The sequence below is a fragment of the Anomalospiza imberbis genome, chromosome 1, assembly GCF_031753505.1.
Source record: "Anomalospiza imberbis isolate Cuckoo-Finch-1a 21T00152 chromosome 1, ASM3175350v1, whole genome shotgun sequence".
NCBI lineage: Eukaryota > Metazoa > Chordata > Aves > Passeriformes > Viduidae > Anomalospiza > Anomalospiza imberbis.
Window position 1 is genome coordinate 151,895,008 of NC_089681.1, and position 22,823 is coordinate 151,917,830.

At 70.1% G+C, this 22,823-nt stretch overlaps 2 protein-coding genes across 3 annotated transcripts; one reads left to right on the forward strand and one right to left on the reverse strand.

Moving 5' to 3' along the window:
* The first annotated feature begins 3,061 nt into the window (after positions 1 to 3,061).
* Positions 3,062 to 15,245, forward strand: NOS3 (nitric oxide synthase 3). The gene is made up of 26 exons (XM_068176432.1): positions 3,062 to 3,354; positions 4,423 to 4,525; positions 4,821 to 4,969; positions 5,517 to 5,679; positions 6,120 to 6,211; positions 6,284 to 6,425; positions 6,665 to 6,804; positions 7,201 to 7,375; positions 8,280 to 8,381; positions 8,560 to 8,754; positions 9,296 to 9,369; positions 9,456 to 9,600; positions 9,751 to 9,855; positions 9,997 to 10,064; positions 10,150 to 10,266; positions 10,764 to 10,938; positions 11,072 to 11,201; positions 11,766 to 11,844; positions 12,110 to 12,297; positions 12,674 to 12,852; positions 13,060 to 13,270; positions 13,509 to 13,596; positions 13,799 to 13,920; positions 14,333 to 14,481; positions 14,763 to 14,957; positions 15,034 to 15,245. The coding sequence occupies exons 1-26, from the start codon at positions 3,218 to 3,220 to the stop codon at positions 15,154 to 15,156; spliced, it is 3,546 nt and encodes a 1,181-aa protein (XP_068032533.1). The 5' UTR covers positions 3,062 to 3,217; the 3' UTR covers positions 15,157 to 15,245.
* A 332-nt stretch (positions 15,246 to 15,577) lies between these two features.
* Positions 15,578 to 22,794, reverse strand: ATG9B (autophagy related 9B). Of its 2 annotated transcripts, XM_068176439.1 has the most exons (15): positions 22,662 to 22,794; positions 20,969 to 21,101; positions 20,791 to 20,836; positions 20,607 to 20,669; positions 20,369 to 20,527; positions 19,758 to 19,899; positions 18,846 to 19,594; positions 18,576 to 18,729; positions 17,908 to 18,087; positions 17,580 to 17,825; positions 17,328 to 17,512; positions 16,944 to 17,046; positions 16,409 to 16,490; positions 16,168 to 16,274; positions 15,578 to 15,835 (listed from the first exon to the last, which is right to left on the reverse strand). In XM_068176439.1, the coding sequence occupies exons 2-14, from the start codon at positions 21,096 to 21,098 to the stop codon at positions 16,183 to 16,185; spliced, it is 2,331 nt and encodes a 776-aa protein (XP_068032540.1). In that variant the 5' UTR covers positions 21,099 to 21,101; positions 22,662 to 22,794; the 3' UTR covers positions 15,578 to 15,835; positions 16,168 to 16,182. The 2 variants fall into 2 exon arrangements, 1 of the variants encoding a protein (XP_068032540.1); XR_010994469.1 differs by lacking the exons at positions 15,578 to 15,835; positions 16,168 to 16,274; positions 22,662 to 22,794 and having other exon boundaries at positions 18,846 to 19,001; positions 19,295 to 19,594; positions 20,969 to 21,451.
* Positions 22,795 to 22,823: the final 29 nt, after the last annotated feature.

Here is a 22,823-nt window from a genome sequence, read left to right on the forward strand (position 1 = left end):
GCTGCGTGTTGACAGCGGGGCCGGGGCGGGGCCAGCGCGGGCGCAGCCAATGGCCGCGGGGGGGCCCGGGACCCCCGCCCCGCCCCGCCCGGGGGCGCCGAGCGGGCCCCTTGGCCCCGCCCCGGACACGCCCACCGGCCGCAGAGCCACGCCCCCTTCCCCGGATCCCCGCGCCGCCCCCCGACACACCGGGGGACACTCCGGCCCCAGCCCCGCTTTGCAGCGAGGCCACACACCCGGACAGGTGGGACACCTGGATGCGGGAACACGGGAGCATGGGGACCTGGGGACACTGGGACACGAGGACATGGGGACACTGGGTTACCAGGACGTCGGGACACTGGGACACAGGGACATGGGTACATTTAGACACCGAGACGCCAGCATAAAGTACAGTGGGACACCAAGACACTGGGACATCGGGATACGGGGACGTTGGCACACCAGGACACAGAGACACGGGGACAGTAGGACACTTGGACACGGGAACACGGGGCCGCGTGGGGCAGCAGCAAAGCATCCAGGCACAGCCCCAGCTGGGTCCTGCTGGGAGCCTCCCCGCCCCAGTCCTGCCATCCTGGCCCAGCCTAACCCTCTTCCCAGGCTAGTTCCAGCATCAGCCCCAGTACCAGTCCCAGATCAGCCCTTGTGCTAGGCCGATCCCAATCTAATCCTAATCTCTATCCAATCCTAATTCTAGTCTCTGTTGTATTCTAGTTCCTGTCCCACTCCCAGTCCTGTCCAGTCCCAATCTCAGCCCAGACCTCATCTAGTCCCTGTCCTGTCCAGTTGTGGTCCCAGTCCCAACCCCAGTCTAGTCACAGTCCCAGTTAAATCCTAATCGCCATCCCCTTTCCAGTCCAGTCCCAGTCCGGTCTGGTCCCAGTACCAGTCTCCATCCAGTCCAAATCTCAGTTCCAGTCCAGTCCAGTCCAGTCCAAGTCCTGGTCCCAGCTCAAACTCCAGACCTAGTCCACTTCCAGACCAGTCCAGTTTCCTCACAGTCTAATGCAATCCCAATCCACTTCCCGTCCGTTTCTGACCCAGTCCTGGTCCCAGTCGTGATCAAAGATCACTCCCAGTGCAGTCAGGGTCTCAGCGCTGTCCCAGTCCAGAGCAATCCCAGTCCCCACCATGGTTCTGGCCCCAGCGCCGATCCCAGTCCCACGTCAGCCCAATCCGTCCCAGTTCTCTTCCAGTCCTGGTGTCAGTCCCGGTCAGAGCCCAGTCCAGCCCCAAGTCCCAGCGCCAGTTCCGCGCCGTTCCAGTCCGGTCCAGTCCAGTCCCGAGCCTGACGCTGGCCTGGATGCTCCCGGTCTCTGTCCCAGGTGCTGAAAATGGCTCCGGCCCCCGGGCCGCGACCTCAGAGACCGACCGGGGTGACCGGACCCGATTGGACCAACCGGACCCGAACGGCCCCGAATAGACCGACTGACCCAGCGGGTCCGGCCGGGCGGATTCTGCCACCCGGACCCGACCGGATCCGACCACTCCCGACTCGACCGGCTCGACCGACCGGCTGCAAGCAGCTCTCAGTGGCCACGAACGAACCCGAGCGGACCCAAATGGACCCGAATTAATCGACTGGGACCGACCACACCCGAATGGACCGACCGGACACAAATGGATCCACTGGACTGACCAGATGGACCTGATCCGACCAAACGTGACCGGACAGAGCAGACCAAGCGGAGCTCAGCCGAGCCGGGCGGGGGGCTGTGGGGTACGGGGGGGTCTGTGGGGCTGGACGAGGCCGTGGCACAGGGGAGGCTGTGGAATTGGAGGGGCTGTGGGGCGGGAGGAGCTGGAGGGGGGGGGGTCAAGGCCTGACCCTCATCATCCCCGCCTGCCCCGTGGCCGAGTCCCGCCCCCCGGGCAGGGCGGACGATCGGGTGGGCGCTCTGTCGTGACGGAGAGGCCTGTCCCGCCCCACGGCCCGCGGGGGCGGGGAACACCCCCGGGCGGGGGCGGCAAGCCGGGACCCCCCGAGACGGGGTGATCGAGCCCCACTCCGTGTCCCCCCGGGGGTCCCTGCGGCGTCCCCCGGCCCGGCTCTGCCCCCCATGCGATGCCTCGGTCCCGCCCCGCGCCTCCCGGTTCCCCCCGCCCCGCTCTCCCCGCGCAGGAAGGAACCGCCGAGCCGGCACCGGGCGCGGTTTCCCGTCGCTGCGTGAGCTGCGGGCTGAGCCCCTCCTCGAACCTCCGGAGGGACTCACCCGCCGGGACCCGGGGGACCCCGAACCACCCGCCACCCCCCGCACCCCAACAGCACCCCCGTCCCGGACCCCCAGCCCTGCGACCCCCGCGACCCCCGCCCCACTCCGGGGCCACCGTAGGACCCTCCCTGCCGACGGCTGGGGTGCAACCCCCATCCCGCGCGGCTTCCCAGGGTGCCCCCCGGGAGGGTCGCGGGGTGCACTCCCCCCTGCACGGTTACCCCAGGGGTGCTGACCTGGGGGTCCCCGGCAGCGCCCAGCGCGTCAATGGCCGGAAGTGGGTGGAAGCAGCGGGAAGTGGGGGGGTCCCGCAGGACATCCGCCCCACGGCCGGGGGGCTGGGGCCGGCCCGGGAACCCCCCGGGGCATCCACTCGCCTGCTGCAAAGGTGGGGGGGCACCGTGTCCTGTGGCCAGGATGGGGGTCCCTGCCACCACCGCGGCTCCCCAAGGGCTGTGTGTCCCCCATGAGCGTTGTGTCCTCCCTCTGGGTGTCATCGCTGTGTCCCCAGGGTGCCATGTCCACCCCAGTGCCCCAGTGCCATGTGTATGTTCCCCCGTCCCCGTCCGTGTCCCCCCAGTTCTGTGTCCCCCGTGGGTGCCATGTCCTCTTCAGTGCTCTGTCCCCGCTCTGGCTGCCATGCGTGCCCCCCAGGGCCACATATCCCCCCAGTTCCACGTTCCCCTCAGGGCTGTGTCCCACCCGGGTGTCATGTGTAACCCAAGTCCCCCCGAGGGCCGTGTCCCCACCATGAGTGCCGTGTCCCCCTCTCTGGGTGCCATCGCTCCCTCCCCATGGCCACATGCCAGGGGGCCGGGGGTCAGCTTGGGTTGGACGCCCTCGGCTGGGGTCGCCGGTGTGTCCCACGCCGCGTGGCGGTGGCGGTGACGGTGGAGGTGGCGGTGCCCATTGTGTGCGGGGCGGGGGCGTCGCGCCCTCGTCACCACTTCCCCGGGCAGTAGGAAGCGGGAAGCGGCCGCTCCCGGCTCAGTGGGGCCGCGATGGGGAACCTGCCGGGGGTCCTGCCCGGAGCCCCCCGCGCCTGTCCCGGCCTCGGCCTCTGCTCGCGCCCGCGCGGCCCCGCGCCCGAGGACCCCCCTGTCACCGCTGCCCCTGCCGCTGTCACCGAGCCCCCCAGGTGGGTGTCCCGGTGGGACGGACGGGGTGGGATGGGGAGGAATGGGGTGGAAAGGACGGACGGGGCACCGGGGCTCCGGCACTCACCTGCCGCAGCTCCGAGCCTCGTCGGGGACCCCCTCCTCGCTCGCGGGGATGTTCGCACATGGCCCGAGTCCGCCGGAGACGTGTCCCCGCCGTGGAGGTGTCCCCGACGGGGTGGCTCGCGTGGGGCACTGGGGCAGAACACGGAGCCCGCCGGCAGCAGAGCCCTGTGTGCACTGCCCGTGGCGCCGTGACAGCGTCTCCTGTCCCACGGCACGGCCCCAGCAGCCCATGGGACCCGCTGGGGCGCGATGGGGCGAGCGGCGTCTGGGGGCACATAGGGGGACATATGGGGAGGGGTCTGTGGCGTCCAGTGGGGATGGAGGAGTGGGGACCCCACAACTCGGAGGGGCTCGGAAGGAACGGGCATGGGACGGGGGGCCCGTCCTCCCCCCGCGGTGGCCCGGAGCCCGGTCTGACTCATGGCCATTGTTCACACTCACACGCCCCGCGCCCCCTCCATACTCTGACCCCTCGACTCCTGACCCCTCCAACTCAGCCCCCCATATCTTGATCTCCCACTCCCTGACTTCCCAGCTCAGTCCCCCATCCCCTGTTCCCCCGTCCCCTGATCTCTGCATCCCCTGATTCCCCCAGCTCAGCCCCCCCAGCCTCTGCCCCCACTCTGAGGCACCCCCGTCCTCTGAACCACCCCATCCCCTGCCCTCCATTCCCTGCCACGCCCCATCCCCACGGGGGGGAACCAGGGGCTCGGGACCCCCCAGCCCCCAGCAGTACCAGATGTTGGGGAAGTCCCCAGACCTCCCCCACCGTCCCCGCCACAACCCAGCCACTGCTCCCCTCCACCCAGAGCCCTCCTGTCGCCACCCCCGGACAGGTCCCCGCACCCGAGGGGGTCCCGGTGTCAGAGCCGCGGAAGCAAGTGCGGAGGGGGCGTGCGTTTCTCCCCAAGTCCCCCGAAACCCCCGGCTGGGTCCCCCCCGTGCTCGGGCAGGTCTCAGGGGTGCCCCGTGTTACCCCCCAGCCCGGCGCCCTCTTCCCCGGCGGAGCCGCCCCGCTTCGCCCGCCTGAAGAACTGGGAGACGGGGAGCATCAGCTACGACACGCTCTGCGCCACGGCGGGGCAGGTGCGGGGCCGCGGGGCGCGGCTGGGGGGCACGGGCGTGGGGGCACGGGAGTGGGGTGTGCGGCTGAAGGGGGGAAAGGCGGAGGGACGGCAGGGATAGCGGCAGGGGGATGGCGGTGCAGGTTGGAGTTGCGGATTGGGGTCTGCAGGACAGGAGGCAGATGGGGGGGCAAAGTCAGGGGGCAGGGCTGGAAGTGCAGGTTTGTGGGGTGCCGGGGTGACAGACGTGGGCAGGGTGTGGAAGGGGATACAGGGACGGGGACGTCTGTCCCGGGGGTCACCTGATGACCCCCTAGGAGCTGCCCTGCTCGGGGCAGCGCTGCCTGGGGTCGCTGGTGCTGCCGCGGCCGCTGCCCGCCCCCACCCCCGAGGGGACGCGACCGCCCGAGGAGCTGCTGGAGCTGGCCCGGGACTTCATCACCCAGTACTACGTGTCCCTGCGGCGGTGAGCACGGACGGAACCCCCACAGCGGGCACGGGCACCCCCACGACGGGCACGGGCGCCCCGCGGCTCCGGGGCACCCACAACCAGCCCCAGCCCTGCCCTGGGCACCCCATGACCCCATCTCCACCCTACAGCCTGGACCTCCCCTGCGCCAAGGCACCCCACAGCCTCGGGGCACCCCATAGCCCCACCCCTGCCCAAAACACATCCATATTGCTATTCCTGTCCTGGGACACCCCAAAAACCCACCCCTGCTGCAAAGTATCCCCAGCCCCGTCCCTGCCCAGAGCATTCCACATGCCCATCTGCACGCCAGGGTACCCCCATAGCTCCTGGCATGCCCCGGGGTGCCCCATATCCCCACCTCTCCCCCAAAGTACACCCAGATCCCCCATCGCTGCCCTGGGACATCCCATAGCCTTATCCATGCCCTAGAGCACCCCGCACCCCTGTCGCTGCTTGCCCCCCCTACCCCCGAAGGTGCCAGTGTCTGGGGGTGCTGGGGAGGTGATCTCGGTGTCTGTGGGTGCTGAGGGTCCCCCCGCAGGGAGAACTCCCCGGCACACACGCAGCGGCTGCGGGAGGTGGCCGCCGACATCGCGGCCTCGGGCTCGTACCGGCTGCGGGAGCCCGAGCTGACGTTCGGCGCCAAGCAGGCCTGGCGGAACGCGGCGCGCTGCGTCGGCCGCATCCAGTGGAACAAGCTCCAGGTGCGGCCCCACCCGTGAGACCCTCCCCCACCACAGCCCACGGGGACTCCAACACACCTCAGACTCCTGGGGACGCCAAACCAAAGGCAGCCTAACTCACCCCACAGGAACCCCACCCCATCTCACGGGTACCCCCAGGGACCAACACCCCCATGGTCACCCCCACACCGCGGGGACCCTCATACCATGTCCGGTGTCCTGGGCTGACCCCCATCCCACCCCACAGAGACCCTGCCTCGCACGTGTAGCACGGGGACCCAGGGGACGCCGTCCTACGGGACCCCGGTTTCACAGGAACTCCCCCCCCAACAAAGACCCAACACCACCCCGGCCCCGTGGGGACCCCTGTGCCAAAGACCTCCCGGCCTGCAGATTCCCCCGCGGGCTCCCATCCCACCTGCCCCGCAGGGGTCTCCCACACTCACCCTGTCCCCCCGCAGGTGTTTGATGCCCGGGACTGCGCGGGGCTGGGGGAGATGTTCAGCCTCCTCTGCTCCCACATCCAGTTCGCCACCAACCGCGGCAACATCCGGTGAGAACCTCCCCGGCGCCCCCCGACCCCCGCGGCCGCAGGGTGCCCTGACGGCCCTCCCCGGCCCCCCAGGTCCGCCATCACCATCTTCCCCCCGCGGGCTCCGGGGCGCGGCGATTTCCGCATCTGGAACCCGCAGCTGATCCGCTACGCGGGCTATCGGCAGCCCGACGGCTCCGTGCGCGGCGACCCTGCTAATGTGGACATCACCGAGGTGGGGGCACCCCTGCGCCCCCAGGCCCCCCTCACCACCTCCCCATCACTCCTCTATTCCCTCTCCATCCCCACCTCAGTCTTCCCTCCATGCCGCCCTCCATTCCTACTTCATCTCTCTTCCCTCTCCCTGCTCATACTACTCCATCCCCCTCTCCATCTGCCCCATCCCCTTCAACTCCCCCCAATGCCTGCGTCCCCAAACACCTCCTGGGGACCCCCTGACGCTGTCCCCCCCAGCTCTGCATCCAACACGGCTGGACCCCCGGGGGGGGCCGCTTCGACGTGCTGCCGCTGCTGCTGCAGAGCCCCGACGAGTCCCCCGAGCTCTTCCCGCTGCCCCCGGAGCTGGTCCTCGAGGTGCCACTGCACCACCCCACGTGAGTGGGGCTGTGATCCCCGGAATCCCTCTGGCCGCGGGACTCTCCCGGTGACCTGGGCTAGAGTCCCGGGGGTCCCCGGGGGTCCCGGGGGTTTGGAGAGGGGATGGAGCTGGGGATGGAGGCTGGGGACCCGCACCGGGGACACGGAGCAGCCGTGGGTCTGATCCCATCCCTGACGGATACTGGAACGCTGGCTCCTTCCCGGGCTGGGATGCAGGGTTGCTGCCCCCCTCCTGGGCTGGGCTCTGGAATACTGGGATGCTGACCCTCGCCCTGACGGAGCCATCGGTGTGCTGACCCTCCCTGGGTGGGATGGAGGCTGGGTGCCCGCGCTGGGGGCTGTGGGGCCGGTGTGTGTGTGTGAGGGTGCGGCCACAGCCCCCGTGCCCCCAGGCTGGAGTGGTTCTCGGAGCTGGGGCTGCGCTGGCACGCGCTGCCGGCCGTGGCCAACCTGCTGCTGGAGATCGGGGGGCTCGAGTTCCCCGCGGCGCCGTTCAACGGGTGGTACATGGGCACCGAGATCGGCTCCCGGAACCTCTGCGACCGCCACCGCTACGACGTGCTGCCCGTGAGCCCCGGGCGCCGCGGGACTGCGCTGGGACCCCGGGGCTGCACTGGGACCCCCGGGACTGCACTGGGACCCCCGGGGCTGCACTGGGACCCTGGGATTGCACTGGGACCCCCGGGGCTGCACAGGGACACCCGGGACTGCATTGGGACACCGGGATTGCACTGGGACCCCCGGGACTGCATTGAGACCCGGAGCTGCACTGGGACCCCCGGGACTGCATTGAGACCCGGAGCTGCACTGGGACCCCCGGGACTGCACTGGGACCCCCGGGGCTGCACTGGGACCCTGGGATTGCACTGGGACCCCCGGGACTGCACTGGGACCCTGGGATTGCACTGGGACCCCCGGGGCTGCACTGGGACCCTGGGATTGCACTGGGACCCCCGGGGCTGCACTGGGACCCTGGGATTGCACTGGGACCCCCAGGGCTGCACTGGGACCATGGGATTGCACTGGGACCCCCGGGGCTGCACTGGGACCCTGGGATTGCACTGGGACCCCCGGGGCTGCACTAGGATCCCCGGGGCTGCACTGGGACCCCACAGGGATGGCCCTGGACCCCACAGGGACAGCCCTGGCACTCCACTGGGGTTCCCCCAGGACCCCTCCTGGGAGCCCCCTGGTAGCCCCCAAGATTTCCCTGGGCCCTCTCTGGAACCCCCCAGTGACCCCCACTGGGACCACTCTGGGACCCCCTTCAGGCCCATCCAGGGACCCTCATCAGAACTCCCCTGAGACCCCCCACCACGACCATGCTTGGATCACTCCTGGCACCTCCCCAGAATCCCCCCGGGAGCCCTTTGGTACCCTGAACAGGACACCACTAGGACCCCATCCGGGACCCCTCGGGGCCCCCCTGGCTGACCCCCCTGGCCAACCCTGCGCTGCTGAACCCCCGCAGGAGGTGGCCCAGCGCATGGGGCTGGACACAGGAACCAGCTCGTCCCTCTGGAAGGACCGGGCAGCAGTGGAGGTGAACGTGGCCGTGCTGCACAGCTTCCAGGTGGGACCCCCACACTGCTGGGATCCCCCTTGCCAGGAACTCCCCACGGCTGGGACCCCCCTACCGGGACACTCTCAGTGCTGGGAGCCCCACACTGTCGGGCCACGGGAACCCCCACATCCCTGTGCCCCCATCCCCACAGGTAACCCAAGTTTCCATTGCCCCCCTGTCCCTACAGGTGGCCCAGGTGACCATCGTGGACCACCACGCGGCCACCGAGTCCTTCATGAAGCACCTGGCGGCAGAGGGGCGGGCGCGGGGCGGGTGTCCCGCAGACTGGGCCTGGATCATACCCCCCCTCTCGGGCAGTCTCACACCTGTCTTCCACCAGGAGATGGTCAACTACCACCTGAGCCCCACCTTCCGCTACCAGGTGGGACCCCTGCCCCACAGATCCTGTCCCCCAGCCCTCTGCATCACCCGGCTGTGGGGCTGGACCCACACATCCTGCCCCATGGCTCCCCAGCCCCTCTGCCCCCCTCCCAGGGCTGGAGGTGCAGTCCCAGGTGACTGAGCCCCCTGGACCCCCCAGGACCTCCTGGGACTGCCCTGGGCACCGCTGATCCCTGCAGGACCCCCAACCCTCTGCATCACCCTCCACTGGCATCCACCCCACAGCGGCCCCTGGGACATCCCACAGCTGCCCCTGGGACATCCCCTGGGACGCCTCCAGCACCCAGCTGGGCTCTCCCTCAGCCCCTTCGGGAGCCTTCCAGCCCCCCACGAGCCCCCAGTGCTCCCCATGACCCCCAGTTCACCCTCTGGTACCAGGTGGGTCCGGCCCCACAGACCCCGACACCTCTTCCCCAGAGCCAACCCCCCCACTCCATAATCCCACACACCCCCAACCCCTCCACCTCACAACTGCCCCCCACGGCACCCGTGCCCCACAACCGCCCCCTCCTGCCCCACAGCCGGACGCCTGGAAGGTTTACGTGTCCAAAGGCACCACTGTCACCCGGAGAAAGACCTTCAAGGAAGTGGCCAAGTAGGTGAACTCCATGATCCTGGGGATCCCGGGGGAGTTCTGGGATCTGCTGGGAATGCCATGCTGATCCCATGGGGATGCCACAGCGCTGTTAAGATCTCGGCCAAGCTCATGGGACACGTGATGGCGCGGCGGGTCAAGGCCACCATCCTCTATGCCACGGAGACCGGGAAATCGCGGACTTACGCTTGGAATCTGTGCCAGCTCTTCCGGCGGGCCTTTGATCCCAAGGTTTGGAGGAAAAAGGGGCAGAACTGGAGCAGCTTCCCTCACCCACCTCTGCCCAGGGGCCAAATGCCCTGTGGCGGGGGTTTGGGTGAGGGGAGACGCCTGGTGCTGTTCCATTCTGTGGAGGGATCCTAATCCTGGAATTCCATGAAGGTGCTGTGCATGGATGAGTATGATGTGGTGGCCCTGGAGCATGAGACCCTGGTCTTGGTGGTCACCAGCACATTTGGGAATGGGGACCCTCCAGAATGTGCTGAGGTAGGGATGGGATGGGATGAGATTGAGGTTGGAGACGGGATGAGATTGAGGTTGGAGATGGGATGGGATTGCGGATGGAGATGGGATGAGGATGGGGTGGGGATGGGATGGGATGTGGGGGTGACATTCTGCCCCCTACAGAGCTTCTCCAAGGCCCTGATGGAGATGACATCGCCCTACACTGGCACCTCCCAGGTGGAGCCGCCCATGTGAGCACCCTGGGGGTCCTGGGGGGTCCCCGCTGGGCCTGGGGCAAGATGCCCCCTGACCCCCATCACCCTCCTAAACTCCCAGGAGCTACAAGCTGCGGTTCAACAGCGTCTCCCAGTCCGACCAGCTCGTGTCCTCCTGGAAGAAGAAGCGGCGGCAGCTGAGCAACACAGACAGTGCGGGAACCTTGGGAGCCCTGCGGTACCAAGGCCACGGGGATGGGCACAGGATGGGCATGGGCACAGGGACAGGGATGGCCACGGGGACAGGAATGGCCACGGGGATGGGTATGGCCACAGGGACGGCCACAGGGATGGGCACGGATTGGGCCCCTCAGCCTGGGCATGTCGGGAGTCCTGCAGTACCCAGGCCACAGGGATGGCCACAGCCACGGGAACAGGGATGGGGACGGGCTCCTTGCCTGGGCACACTGCCCTGCTGGTGCTGGGGGTGCCCTGTCCAGGGGCTCACACCGGCATCAGAAGCTCCAGCCCCGTCTGCCCTGCGGATGTGGGTGGGGGCAGGAGCTGCCCCCGAGGTCCCCCCGTGACCCCCTCAAGTAATGGCCTGATAACGGCCTGACCCCTCTGACTTTGGGGATTCCCCGAGTGCATCCCCAACCAGGCTGGTGCTGTTCAGGCTGGGGTCCCAAGCATACCCCACACCCCTGGGGACCCTCACCCCCCACTCTCCCCCAGGTTCGCGGTGTTTGGGCTGGGGTCCCGGGCGTACCCCCACTTCTGTGCCTTTGCGCGGGCCGTGGACACGCGGCTGGAGGAGCTGGGCGGGGAGCGGGTGCTGCCCCTGGGCGAGGGCGACGAGCTGTGTGCCCAGGAGGAGTCGTTCCGCACCTGGGCACGCCAGGTCTTCCAGGTACGGGGGCTGGGGGGGCCCTCAGGAGCCGCTCTGCACCTGGGCACACCTGCTCTTCCAGGTACCAGGGGTGGGGGGCACCCACAGGCCCCCCCCACTTGGCACCCACCGTCCCCCCTCCCCGTACCCCCAGGCTGCCTGCGAGACATTCTGCGTGGGGGACGGGGCCGGGGGGGCCGAGGAGCTGTTCGCCCCGCCCCAGGGCTGGAAGCGCCACAGGCACCGGCTGGTGCCACAGCCCCAGGCCACCGAGACTCTGGCCGGTACCGACTCCTCCGGGACCCCCCAAACCCTGCGGGACTCCCTGACTCCCCGTGTCACCCCCCACCTCTCACTGACACCTGCCCCGTGGCCTCCCCGGGACACCCCATAGCACCCCCCGAGCTCCCTGTGGGATCCCCTCACACCGCACAGCTCTGTGGGGTCAGCACCCAGCCCCCCAGGGACTCCTCCAGCCCCCTCATGACCTCCCAAGACCCTTTGGTTCCCCCAGCCCCCCTGTCCCTCCATGTGCCCCCGAACCCCTGTTCCTCCCCAGCCCCTCCCTCATCACCATCCGGTCCCTCCAGTCCCCCCGTGTCCCCCAGCCCTACATGTACCCCTGTGTCCCCTCGTGTCCCCCCCGTGTCCCCCAGCCCTACATGTACCCCTGTGTCCCCTCGTGTCCTCCCCGTGTCCCCAGCCTCCCCATGCCCTCCTGTGTCTCCCCAGCCCCCCGTGCCCTCCCCACCACCCACGACCACCAGCCTCGCGTGTCCCCCAGTCCTCGGTACCTTCCCACGCGTTTCATGCCCCCAGCTCCCCCATGACCCCCCCGCGCCCCCCAGGACTGTCCCAGCTGCACAAGCGCCAGGTGTTCCCCTGCTCGGTGCTGTCTGTGGAGAACCTGCAGAGTGAGGAGTCCAGGTAAGATCTCCCCGCACAGGGATCCCCACCCCGGCTCCCCGCTCACCCCCGGGATCTCCCGTCCCGCTCCACTCCCGGGGTCCCCACATCCGTAGGACGCCCCCACTGCCGGGACCCCCGGGGCCGCTGTCCCCCCGTGCCCGCATCCCCTGTCTGCCCCCGCCCCGTCCCCCGCTGACCCCTCCTTCACCCCGCTGTGCCCCTTGCACCCCATGAGCCCCAGCCCCCCGTCTCCGTGCCCCCGCTGACCCCCCTCGCCCCCCAGCCGGCAGACGCTGCTGGTGCGGGTGGGCTGCGCGGAGCAGGGCGGGCTGCGCCACCTGCCCGGGGACCACCTGGGCGTGTTCCCCGCCAACCGCGAGGAGCTGGTGCGGGGGGTCCTGGAGCGCGTGGAAGACCCGCCGCCCCCCGAGCAGCCCCTGGCGATGGAGAGCCGCGACGGGGACCCCGCCGGTACGGGGGGACACGGGGGATTGGGGGGACACGGGGGGATTGGGGGAACCCTGCCGGTATGGGGGGACACGGAGGGATTGGGAAGAACCCAGTCACAGTGGGGTAGTGGAGACTCCACCGGTACCGGAGGGGGTCCCGCCGCTACGGGCCGCGGGAAGATGGAGAGGGGCTGACGCTTGGGAAGAGAAAAGGGAAAGGGAAGAAATTGGGGCAGGGGAAGTGAGAGGAAGGGGCTGGGGAAAGGAATGGGAAGGGTCTGAGGAAGAGGAAGACAAAGGGGTTAGGACTTGGGGCGGGGGGAGGAAGAAGGAAAAGAGGAAGGGCCTTGGGAAGGATGCAGGACAGAACTGAGCGCCACAATCCCCCCCATGCTCAGGCGGGTCCACCCCCGGGCCCCGCTGGGTGCTGCAGCCCCGGCTGCCCCCCTGCACCCTGGCCCAGGCTCTCACCTTCTACCTGGACGTGGCGGCCCCCCCGACCCCGCAGTTCCTGCAGCTCCTGGGCTCGCTGGCGCGGGACCCCGCGGAGCGGGAGCGGCTCCAGCGCCTGGCGCAGGTGAGGGGGGTCGGGGGACACCGCCCGGAGAGGGGCTGGGGGGCTGGGATACTGGGCTGCTGGGATGCCGGTTACCTCGCAGTCGGGATACTGGGATGCTGCTCCCCACGCCGGGCTGGGTGCTGGTCGCCTCGGTCTGCTGCCAGGCGCTGGGGGTCCCCGGGGGCCGAGTGCGGGGTCCCCGGTATGCCAGCCTCGTGCCCGCAGGACGCGCGGCTGTACGAGGAGTGGAAGTGGTTCCGGTGCCCGACGCTGCCGGAGGTGCTGGCCGAGTTCCCTTCCGTGGCTCTGCCGGCCGCGCTGCTGCTCTCCCAGCTCCCGCTGCTCCAGCCCCGCTACTACTCCATCAGCTCCGCGCCCGGCGCCCACCCGGGCGAGATCCACCTCACCGTGGCCGTCGTCACCTACCACAGCGAGAGTGAGCGGGGGCGGGGATGGGGACGGGCGCTGGGGCACCTCCAGGGCATCCTCAGGGGCTCCAGGGTACCTCCAGCTCATCTCCAGGCTTTCCAGAATATCTCCAGTGTCCCCAGAGCATCTTCAAATCCCCGGCCCGGGCACAGAGGAGTCCCCAGCCCCTGCGGGTGGCTCCGTGAGGGGCTGCCTCTGGGAGTGCCACCCGCCCCAGCCCCACCGGCCCCCTCTGGTCCCCACAGACGGGCAGGGTCCCCTCCACTACGGCGTCTGCTCCACGTGGCTGGCGCGGCTGCAGCCAGGCGACACGGTGCCAGCCTTCATCCGCGGGTAAGGGATCACCGTCCTGCCACGTGTCCCCTGCCTGCCCTCCGTGTCCCCATGCCTGCCATCCCTGTCTGTCCCCCTCAGCTGCTCCCCTACACGTCCCCTGCCTACCCCCCACACCCCGACCTACCCCCCGCCCCATTTCCCGACGTCCCCAGCCGGGGTTGGGCTCAAGGCCCCCCCAGGTGACCCCCGACTGCTGCAGGGCACCCTCGTTCCGGCTGCCGCCCGCCCCTGACACCCCCTGCATCCTCGTGGGCCCCGGCACCGGTGTCGCGCCCTTCCGCAGCTTCTGGCAGCACCGGCTGCACCTGCTGCGCGCCGGAGGTGGGGACAGGGGACACAGGGGACACAGGGGACACAGGGGACACAGGGGACACAGGGGCTGGGGGCAGGGTACAGGGGCCCTGGGGGGCCAGGGAGAAGGGGATGGAGAAATAGTGACGTGGGGATGGGGGAACAGGTGGTTAGGAGGATGTGGGGACGGGGACAGGGACCTGGGGATGGGAGGGATGGGAGGGATGCAGAGAGGTGGGGGACATGGGGACATGGGCACACAAGGACACGGTGGCACTGGGAGACATGGCAACAGTGACAAAGGGGTTGGGGACATGGGGAAGGGGCTGGAGACTGGGGACGTGGGGACAGGGGCATGTGGGGGCAGGGGGCCTGCAGGACAGAGGTGAGCGGGGCTGTCGGACATGGGCTGTGGGGACACGAGGACACTGTCCCCCTGCAGGTGGCCCCCTGGGCCCCATGGTGCTGGTGTTCGGGTGCCGCTCATCCGCCCTGGACCACATTTACCGCGAGGAGATGGAGGAGGCGCGGCAGCAGGGCGCCCTCAGCCAGGTGCTCACCGCCTTCTCCCGGGAGCCCGGGAGCCCCAAGGTGTGACGGGGACAGCGGTGGCACGGGGGCGGGGACTGGGATGGGGACGGAATGGGGACAGGCTGGGACAGGCTGGGATGGGCACGGAGCTGGGGACAAGGACAAGGCGAGATGGAACTGAAGGGGACGGGGATTGCCGGGGGACGCTACGCCAGAGGTGGAGGTGAGGGGCTGGGGACACAGACAAGGACAGGGACAGCACACAAAGGGTCAGGGCAGGGATGGGGACCTGGGGACAGGCTGGGCCGGTGCAGGACGCCATGGTCCCTGTGTGTCCCCAGACGTACGTGCAGGACGTGCTGCGGGCACAGCTGGCAGCCGAGGTGCACCAGGTGCTCTGCCAGCACGGCGGCCACATGTACGTGTGCGGGGACGTCACCATGGCCACCGAGGTGCTGCAGACCGTGCAGCACATCCTGGCCCAGGAAGGCGACATGACACTGGGGCAGGCGGGGGACGTCATCAGCGAGCTGAGGGTAAGGGCTGGGACCCGGGACACACCTGTGGGCACCACGGGGGTCGCCGGCCCCGGCCCTGACAGCTGTCCCGCAGGACAAGAACCGCTACCACGAGGACATCTTCGGGCTGACGTTCCGCACGCAGGAGGTGGCCCTGCGCATCCGCAGCCAGTCCTTCTCCCTGCAGGAGCGGCGCCCGCCGGGCCCGGCGCCCTGAGCGCGGGGACACGAGGGACAGGGCGTCCCTGTGGCTGTGCCCCCGTCCCGCCACCCCCAGTAAAGGTTTAGTTTTGATACCCCCCGGCCCGACACTTCGGCTCCTGCGGTGGCACGGGAGGTGGCACAGGGAAGGATGGGCTTTGTAACACCTCTGGGGACACCTGGCCAAGCTACGGCCACGAGGGGTGGGAAATGGGGAGCAAAAGGACGCAGCCACGGTCCTGTGGCTCTGAGGGGTGGGAAATGGTGGGAGGGCCATGGCCCCGTGGCTCCCACCTGTGTGGTGCAGGTGACTGCACCCCCTGCCAGCACCGCCGCTGCCAACGGCCCACAACCCCCAGTGTCCCCCAAACTGCCACAACCCCATCCATGGCACCGGGACCCCCAGCTCACCCCCAGGCACAGCCAGCGGGCACAGCCCCTCTGTAAACCTTTATTTCACCTGGTGCTCGGGGCACCACGGGGGGCACCAGCCCTCTGCCCCCCCAAAAACAGCACCTGGAGGGGGCCCTGGCAGCACCCCTGGCCCTGCACGGTAGTGGGGTCACCAGGGACGCCCCGAGCAGGGGGCTCCTACAGACAGGGCCCCCCTGGCAGCATAGTGGGCACGGCGAGCCCCCCATGTGCCCCTGGCAGCTCCCCCAGCACCTCCGGGGGGTCTCGGCACAACCAGGACCCTGCGGAGGGAACAGGGTGTCAGCAGGGACCCCAGAGCAGGGACCCCAGAGGAGGGACCCCGGGCTGGAGATCCCGGAGCGGAGACCCTGGCACTTGGGGACCCCAACACTGGGCACACCCCAGCACACGTAGCAGCCGGACCCCACTGAACCCCAGCCCCGGGGGTCCCTGTGCCCAGCCCCTCCGTGTCCCAGTGCATCCCTTCCGAGTCCCTGTAGCCTCAGCCCTGGGGGCCACCATGTCCCCCAGCCCTGAGGGGTTCCGTCTCCCGCCCCCGGGAGTTTCCATGTCCCAGTCCCGGGACTCCCCGCTCCCCCGTGTCCCCACCCACCGGCGCCGGGCCCGGCTACGTCATCGTCTCCTCTTCCTCCTCCTCTTCCTCCTCGGCCCACCCGCCCAGCGGCATCTCCCGCAGCTGCGAGGCCCGGGCAGCCGAGCCTGGGGGGCACAGGGGGGTCAGGACCTCCAGACCCCCCCTGCCCCTGCCCCGGCTCCAGGCTCAGCCCCGTGGTGGGGGGGCGTCAGCAGTGTCCCCCCAGCCCCCCTGGGACACTCCACGGCCCGGTGCTCACCTGTGGTCACGAAGGGGTGTTTGGGTGCCCCCGCGGGCTGGGGGCTGAGGCCCTGCGGCTGCTGCTGCTGCTGCTGGTGGAGCTGGGGGGGAGAGGGGTCAAGGAATAGCAGAGAGCCCAGATTAGTGCTCAGAACACCCCCAGAGGCAGTCAGAGCCCCCCGTACTAGCACTCGGAGACCCCCCATGGGGCAGCAGGACAGCGGTCCCTCAGCCCGGGACAGTCCCCAACCCCAAAGGGGTGGCAGAAGGGGGAACATGGGTGACACCAGCTGTGGTGCCTCACCCCCAGCACCCCATCTGGCAGCGGCCAAGAACAGAGGCGTCACCCAGCAGGTCAGGGAGGGTAGGGGCAGCCTGGAATGGCTCTGGGGGCAAGGGACAAGGGACAAGAGACCAGGGCCAGGCAGGGCTCTCGGGGGTGAGGCAGAGCACGCAGACAGCGACACTCTGGTAAGAGACACCAGGGAACCCCAAAGGACCTGTGTCCCGGGGTGCGGTGGGCAGGGGGAACCCGGGAACCGCGGGTGACGCACCTGGTGCAGGTAGATGGCGTGAAGGCTCATCTCGGCGGAGGCCACCTCGGCCAGCAGCGCCGAGCGGCTCAGGCTGCGCAGCCGCGACTCACTCAGCGCCGGCCTTGGGGCACGGGAGGGGCAGCACGCGGTGACACCCCCGCCACAGCACCCCCTCCTCGCTGTGACACCCCTTCCCTGCCACGACACCCCTTCCCTGCCACCCCGTCCCACTGTGACACCCCCTCCCGTCCCCGTCACGACCCCCGTCCCCAGCACAACGCCCCTCCCCACCATGACAGCCCCCCTCAGTGACACCCCTGGCTGCCCTGACACCCTTCCCAGCCCTGTCCCCATGTCCCCGCCACGTCACCCGTCCTCATGACCCCTGTCCCTTGTCCCCACCTGTCCTCGGGGCACTGGTGCCCCCCAGGGCTGTCGGGGGCTCCGCAGGGCGGGGTCCCCAGGGGGTTCCGCAGGGACGCCAGCAGGCTGGCGGTGGCGCTGGCCGTGCTGCAGGGCTGCCCAAAGCGCGGGTCCCGGGCCACCAGCCCGCTGGCCGCCAAGACACTGGTCACCAGCCCCTCGGGCTGAGGGGACACTCGTCAGGGGGAGACCCAAAGCACCCCGTAGCCCCCCCGAAGCGCCCCCACTCACCGCCAGGGCCGAGTCCTCGGACAGAAGGGACGCGGCCAGCGGCCCCTCGGCTAGCAGGTGCCGCGGGGCGGGCGCGGTGGCCGCGTCGCGAGTCACCTGCGCCTGGAGGTGGCCGAGGAAGCGGCGGGCGGGCGGCGGCGGCCGCCACCGGGGATTGCTCAGGGCGAAGCGCATCAGCGACAGCTCCGTCTTGCCGTGCTCCGCTTGGCGCTCCGGGGGGGCCTCCGTGTGTCCCTCCGACAGCCACTGCGGGGACAGGGACGTGGCACACACCCCCGCAGGGGACACGCAGCCCCGGAGCGCCTCAGCCCGGGCCCCCGGTCCGCACCTGGGGGTTGCCGTGGTGACGCACGTCCAGCTGCGCGAAGGAGCAGATGTCGCCCACCCCCGCCACCTCCACCGTGAAGTTGCGGAAGAAGTCCACGATGTCGAGGGCGCGGGGGGGGAACGCGAAGATGAGGATCAGGGGTGTCACGAGGGGGCTCAGCAGCTCCTCCAGGATGAAAACCTGCAGTGGAGGGCAGTGGGATCTGGGGGTGTCCCACGGCGGAGGTCCCAGATTTGGAAGCCCTGGGGTGGGATGTCCAGGGTGGGGGTATCAGGGCAGTAGGCCCTGAGGAGGGGAGTCCTTGGCAGGGCTGCCCGGGGTGGCTGAAGGGATCTCAGCGTGGGGGATTCCAAAGCAGGAGGCTCCTGGGATGGGGGTGCCTCAAGAGTGGGGAGTCCTGGTGCAGGAGGGTCCCAGTGTGGGGGGTCCCAGGGCAGGGGATTGGGACAGGGAGTCCCAGGGCAATGGGGTCTTGGAGCAGAGGGTCCCAGTGTTGAGGGGTCCAGGCTGGGCATCCTGAGGTGGGGAGTGCCAGGGCTGGGAAGTCCCAGGATGGGGGGCTCCCACTCTGTGGGGTGCTGGGACTGGGGAGTCAGGGGGAGAGGATGGTTCCAGGGGAGTGGGGTGCTGGGGAGGAGGGTCTTGGGCAGTGGGGGGGCTGCACCCACCGCCTTGTACTGGAAGAGCTGCGCCATCTCTGCTCGTGTCTCGGCGCGGCCGGCGCGGCCCTGCCAGTGCTCGGGCAGGTAATGAACGTGTGCCAGGACCCGCTGCAGCAGCTGCTCCGGGCACCACACCGCGTGCTCGTCCGGGATGAAGGACCTGGAGGGGCACAGGCGGGGCCCCACCTTAGCCCCCCGCTGCCCACCCGGCCCAGCATGGCACGGCCCAGTCTGGCCCATCCACCTGGCCACCGTGACCACCACTGCAGCACCCACCTGGCCACGGTGACCACGAGCCCCAGCAGCGTGATGGCCGTCAGGATGTGCTGCACCGTCAGCACGTCCTCGTCGTACACGGTGAGCACGATGAGCACGGCCAGCACGGAGCCGGCGAAGAAGCCGACGTGGCGAGCCAGCACGGCCAGCAGCGGGCTGCTGAACGAGTCCATGTATTTGGTGGCCGGTGCGTGGCCGCGGCCGAGCCGCACCTGCAGCTCGTGGCCCAGCTCGTTGAAGTGGCGCAGGTAGTGGCGCGCGTAGAGTGACCAGCGGCGCGCGCCCAGGCTGCCCGGGGCCCGCTTCAGCCCCTCCGCGTAGCTGAAGAAGGCGAGCAGCAGGCGCCAGCCCAGCACGCAGGGGCACAGCGCCAGGTTGGCCACCCCCAGCAGCACGGCCGCCCGCGCCAGCCCCCGCGCCAGCGCCCGCCGCGCGCCCGCCCGCTTCACCTGCGGCCGCAGGCTCCAGGTGTTCTGGAAGAGCGCGGCCGGGCCGTGGAACAGCAGCAGCTCCAGGTTGAACTGCAGGCCGCGTGTGAGGAAGACGACGGGGCCCAGCAGCGGGAGGTGGAAGCGCACGGGCAGCAGGGATTTGTTGACCATGGCCACGGTGTAGTTGCGGAAGCGCAGGATGCGGTGGTGGATGTCGAGCTCCGTCAGCTCCCGGCGCGGCACGCACAGGGGCTGGCGCCGCTGCAGGGCCAGCAGCCGGGCCTGCACCGACTGCCAGCTGTGGTTACACAGCTCCTCCTGCGGCAACGGCACGGGGATCGGCACTGGGCACCCAGGGCACAGCTGGCGCCGCACGGCACCGGGGTCACTCAGCGTGGCCCGGCGCCCCGTGGCGCCTCCCGGCCCAGCCCGGACCCCGGCCCCCCCCGGCGGCCCTGGCCTGGCCCCCGGCGCCCCTCACCGCGGGGATGCCGAGCGCGCGGATGTAGAAGCTCCGGATCTCCCAGTAGCCCACGAGGCGCCGGAGCGCCGTGACCAGGCGGCACAGCCAGACCGCGCCCGCCAGCACCAGCAGGAACAGCAGCCACCCGCTGCCACGGAGCCTGCGGGGACACGGGTGTCACCGGTGCCACTGGAACCCCCCCACAGCCACACCAGTGCCACCAAAACCAGAAGCCACCTGCTGACACAAAGCCTGTGGGGACACAAGTGTCAGCAGGGCCAACACACCCTTCACAGGCAGCAGCCACCCACTGCCACGAAGCCTGCAGAAACATAGGTGTCACCAGTGCCACCAACTGCCTCACGGCCATCTGCAGCCTCAGAGACTGCTGGGGACACGTCACCCACAGCACCAGGACCCCATGCAGCCACACCGTGGCACCCTGACCCCACAAAGCCACGCTGGTGGCACTGGGACCCCTGCATGGCCACGCAGGCAGCAGCGGGAGCAGTAGCCACCTGCCGCCACTGACCCTGTGGGGACATGCACGCCACCCACGCCGCTGGGACCCCATGTGTCACCCACAGCACCGAGAACCCCCTCAGTGTCCCCCTGTGTCCCCTGCCCACCTGCGGGCGCACTGCGGGGTGGGCAGCACGGCGTCGGGCAGCGTCACCTTGGCGCGCTCGGGGACGTGGCTGTGGTTGAGCGGGCGGGTGGCGAACAGGACGTCGTAGTCCACGCAGCACAGCAGGAACGTGCTGAAGGTGACGACGAACAGGAACTGCCTGGGGGCACGGGGGGGTCAGTGGGACCCCAGTGTCACCGCCGCGTGGTGCCGCATGGTGACAACGTGGCATCACTTACACCAGCTCGAGGACGTCCGAGAGCAGGACGCAGGCAAAGCCATTCCTCTGGTGGAACTGGTAGATGTGTGGGGGGGTTAAGGAGACTGTGAAGGGGTGACGGACCCCCCGTGTCCCCCCCATCCCCGGAGTCACCCCATGCTCCCCCATGTCCCCCACAGTGCCACCAGGGGCTGTGCCAGGATATCTTGGTGAAGAAACTGTCCAGGTCCTTGACGTGGTGCCACGAGTCTGGGGGGAAAAACACGGGGGGTCAGGTGTGGTACCGCCCCCCACCTGGGACCCCCAGGTCCAGAAACACCACCTGGGGTCCCCAAAGAGCCCATGGGACCCCGGATCCCCCGCCAGACGGGACGCCAGTACCTGTCGGTCCTTCAGTGACGTGCAGCAGCAGCTGCTCCTCCTCCTCCTCGCCGGGGGGCGAGTCCTCCTCACAATCCTCCAGCCGCCGGTACTCCCCGTACTCCCGGTGCTCCTCTCCCTGCTCCGCCATCACCTGCCGGGGAACGTGAGCACCTGCCGCCGTGAGGGGGCCGCCGGAGGGGGTCGGGGGCAGGTGTGGGGCACCGGAAATGCCACTGGGGTGCCGCAGCGTCGCCCGCGTGCCCCAAATTCGGGTGGCCTGAGCTGGCCCCGGCCGCGGGCAGATGACACCGCAGGTGCCACCGGCCCGTCCTGTCCCACCGGCCCGGCCAGTGCCAGAGCCTGCCGTGACCCTGCAGGGCTCCCCGGGAGGGACCCCCTGCAAGGTCCAAGGGACCCCAATACTTCCCCCAGCCGTCCCCCGGGCCATGCTGTGCTGCCCGGCCCGAGTGGGGAGACGCCTCTCCCCACGGACCCCTGTGTCCACAGCCCGCCCCCCACACTCTTCCTCCCCACAGAGCCCCCCGCCCCATGGACTCCTGTACACACAGACACCCCGCAGACCGCACTCGCCACGGACACACCACCCCCGGAGCCGGGGGCAGCAGCCCAGAGCGGGACCAGCTCAGGACCAGTCCTGAGCCCTGGTGGCCTCTCAATGCCTTGCGGACCCCCGGCCCGGGGAAGGATTGGACCCCCCCAGCCCTCTGGGGCAGGGCAGGACCCCGGACCTTGGGGCAGGAGGACAACCCCCCACAGGGGAGGACGGGACCCAAAACTCTTGGAAGGGACCCCAAACCCTTGGATGGGACCATCACCCCCTGCGGAAGGATGGGACCCCCCCACCCCTGGAGCAGGACGGGACCCCCCGTCCACCCCCCACCACGGTCCCCTTACCGCCGCCCCGCAGCGCCGCACGTCACCGGCGTCCCCCGCGGTGGCCACAGCCGGTGTCCGGCCAGGCCGGTGGCCGCAGGTGACACCGTCCGGCCCCACCTGTCCGGGGCTGAGTCACGGCGCGGCGCTGATGCAGCAAGAGGGACCCGACCCCAGTTGTGCAACACCCCCTGGGGACAGCGGCCGCATCCCCCGGGGTCGGGTGTCCCGGCGGGTGACATCGGCACGGCCCGTCCCCAACCAGCTCCGCATCGGGAAGCCAAAAATACCCGCGGAGCCCGAAAATAGCCCGAGAGGGTGAACGGTGGGGGGGCCGGGGGATCCCCGGGCCGGGCCACCCCCGGGGCCAGGGACAGAGCCCGGGGGACGTAGCACCCGAGGGACACAGCGGCCCCCTGCAGTGGCCCCGGTGACCCTGCCGGGACACACGTGTGTTTCCGCAGCGTCACCTGTGTCACCGCGACTCCGCATGGGGACACGGACACCTGCCCGTGGGGACACGGCAGGGTAACACCCCCGTGGTGACACGAGCCCCGGTGGTGACACATGGCTGCGCCGTAAGAGCACGGACGGGGCTCGGCAGTGACCCCCGCGAGAGACCCGGGACCACACGTGGGGACACGGGCACCCCCACGGCCGCAGCGCACACACCCGCCGCGGCGCCCCCGCGCTGCCCGCCTGGGGGGTCCCGGGGCGGCCGCCGGGCTGAAGGACCCCGGAAAGGAGCGGCGTGACCCCGCTCCGGGGGCAGCGGGGCTCCGCCACCCCCGGTACCCGCTGCCCCGTCCCCGCTCACCGGGCCGCTCGGTGCCGGCTCGGTCCCCGCCGGTGCCGGGCGCTCAAGGGGCCCCGCGCTCGCCCCGGGCCCCGCCGCCGGCCATGGCCGCACCGGCAGCAGCCCCGGGCAGCGGCGGGGGTCGGGGGTGCCGGTGCGCGCTCTGAGCTCCGGAGCGGGGTT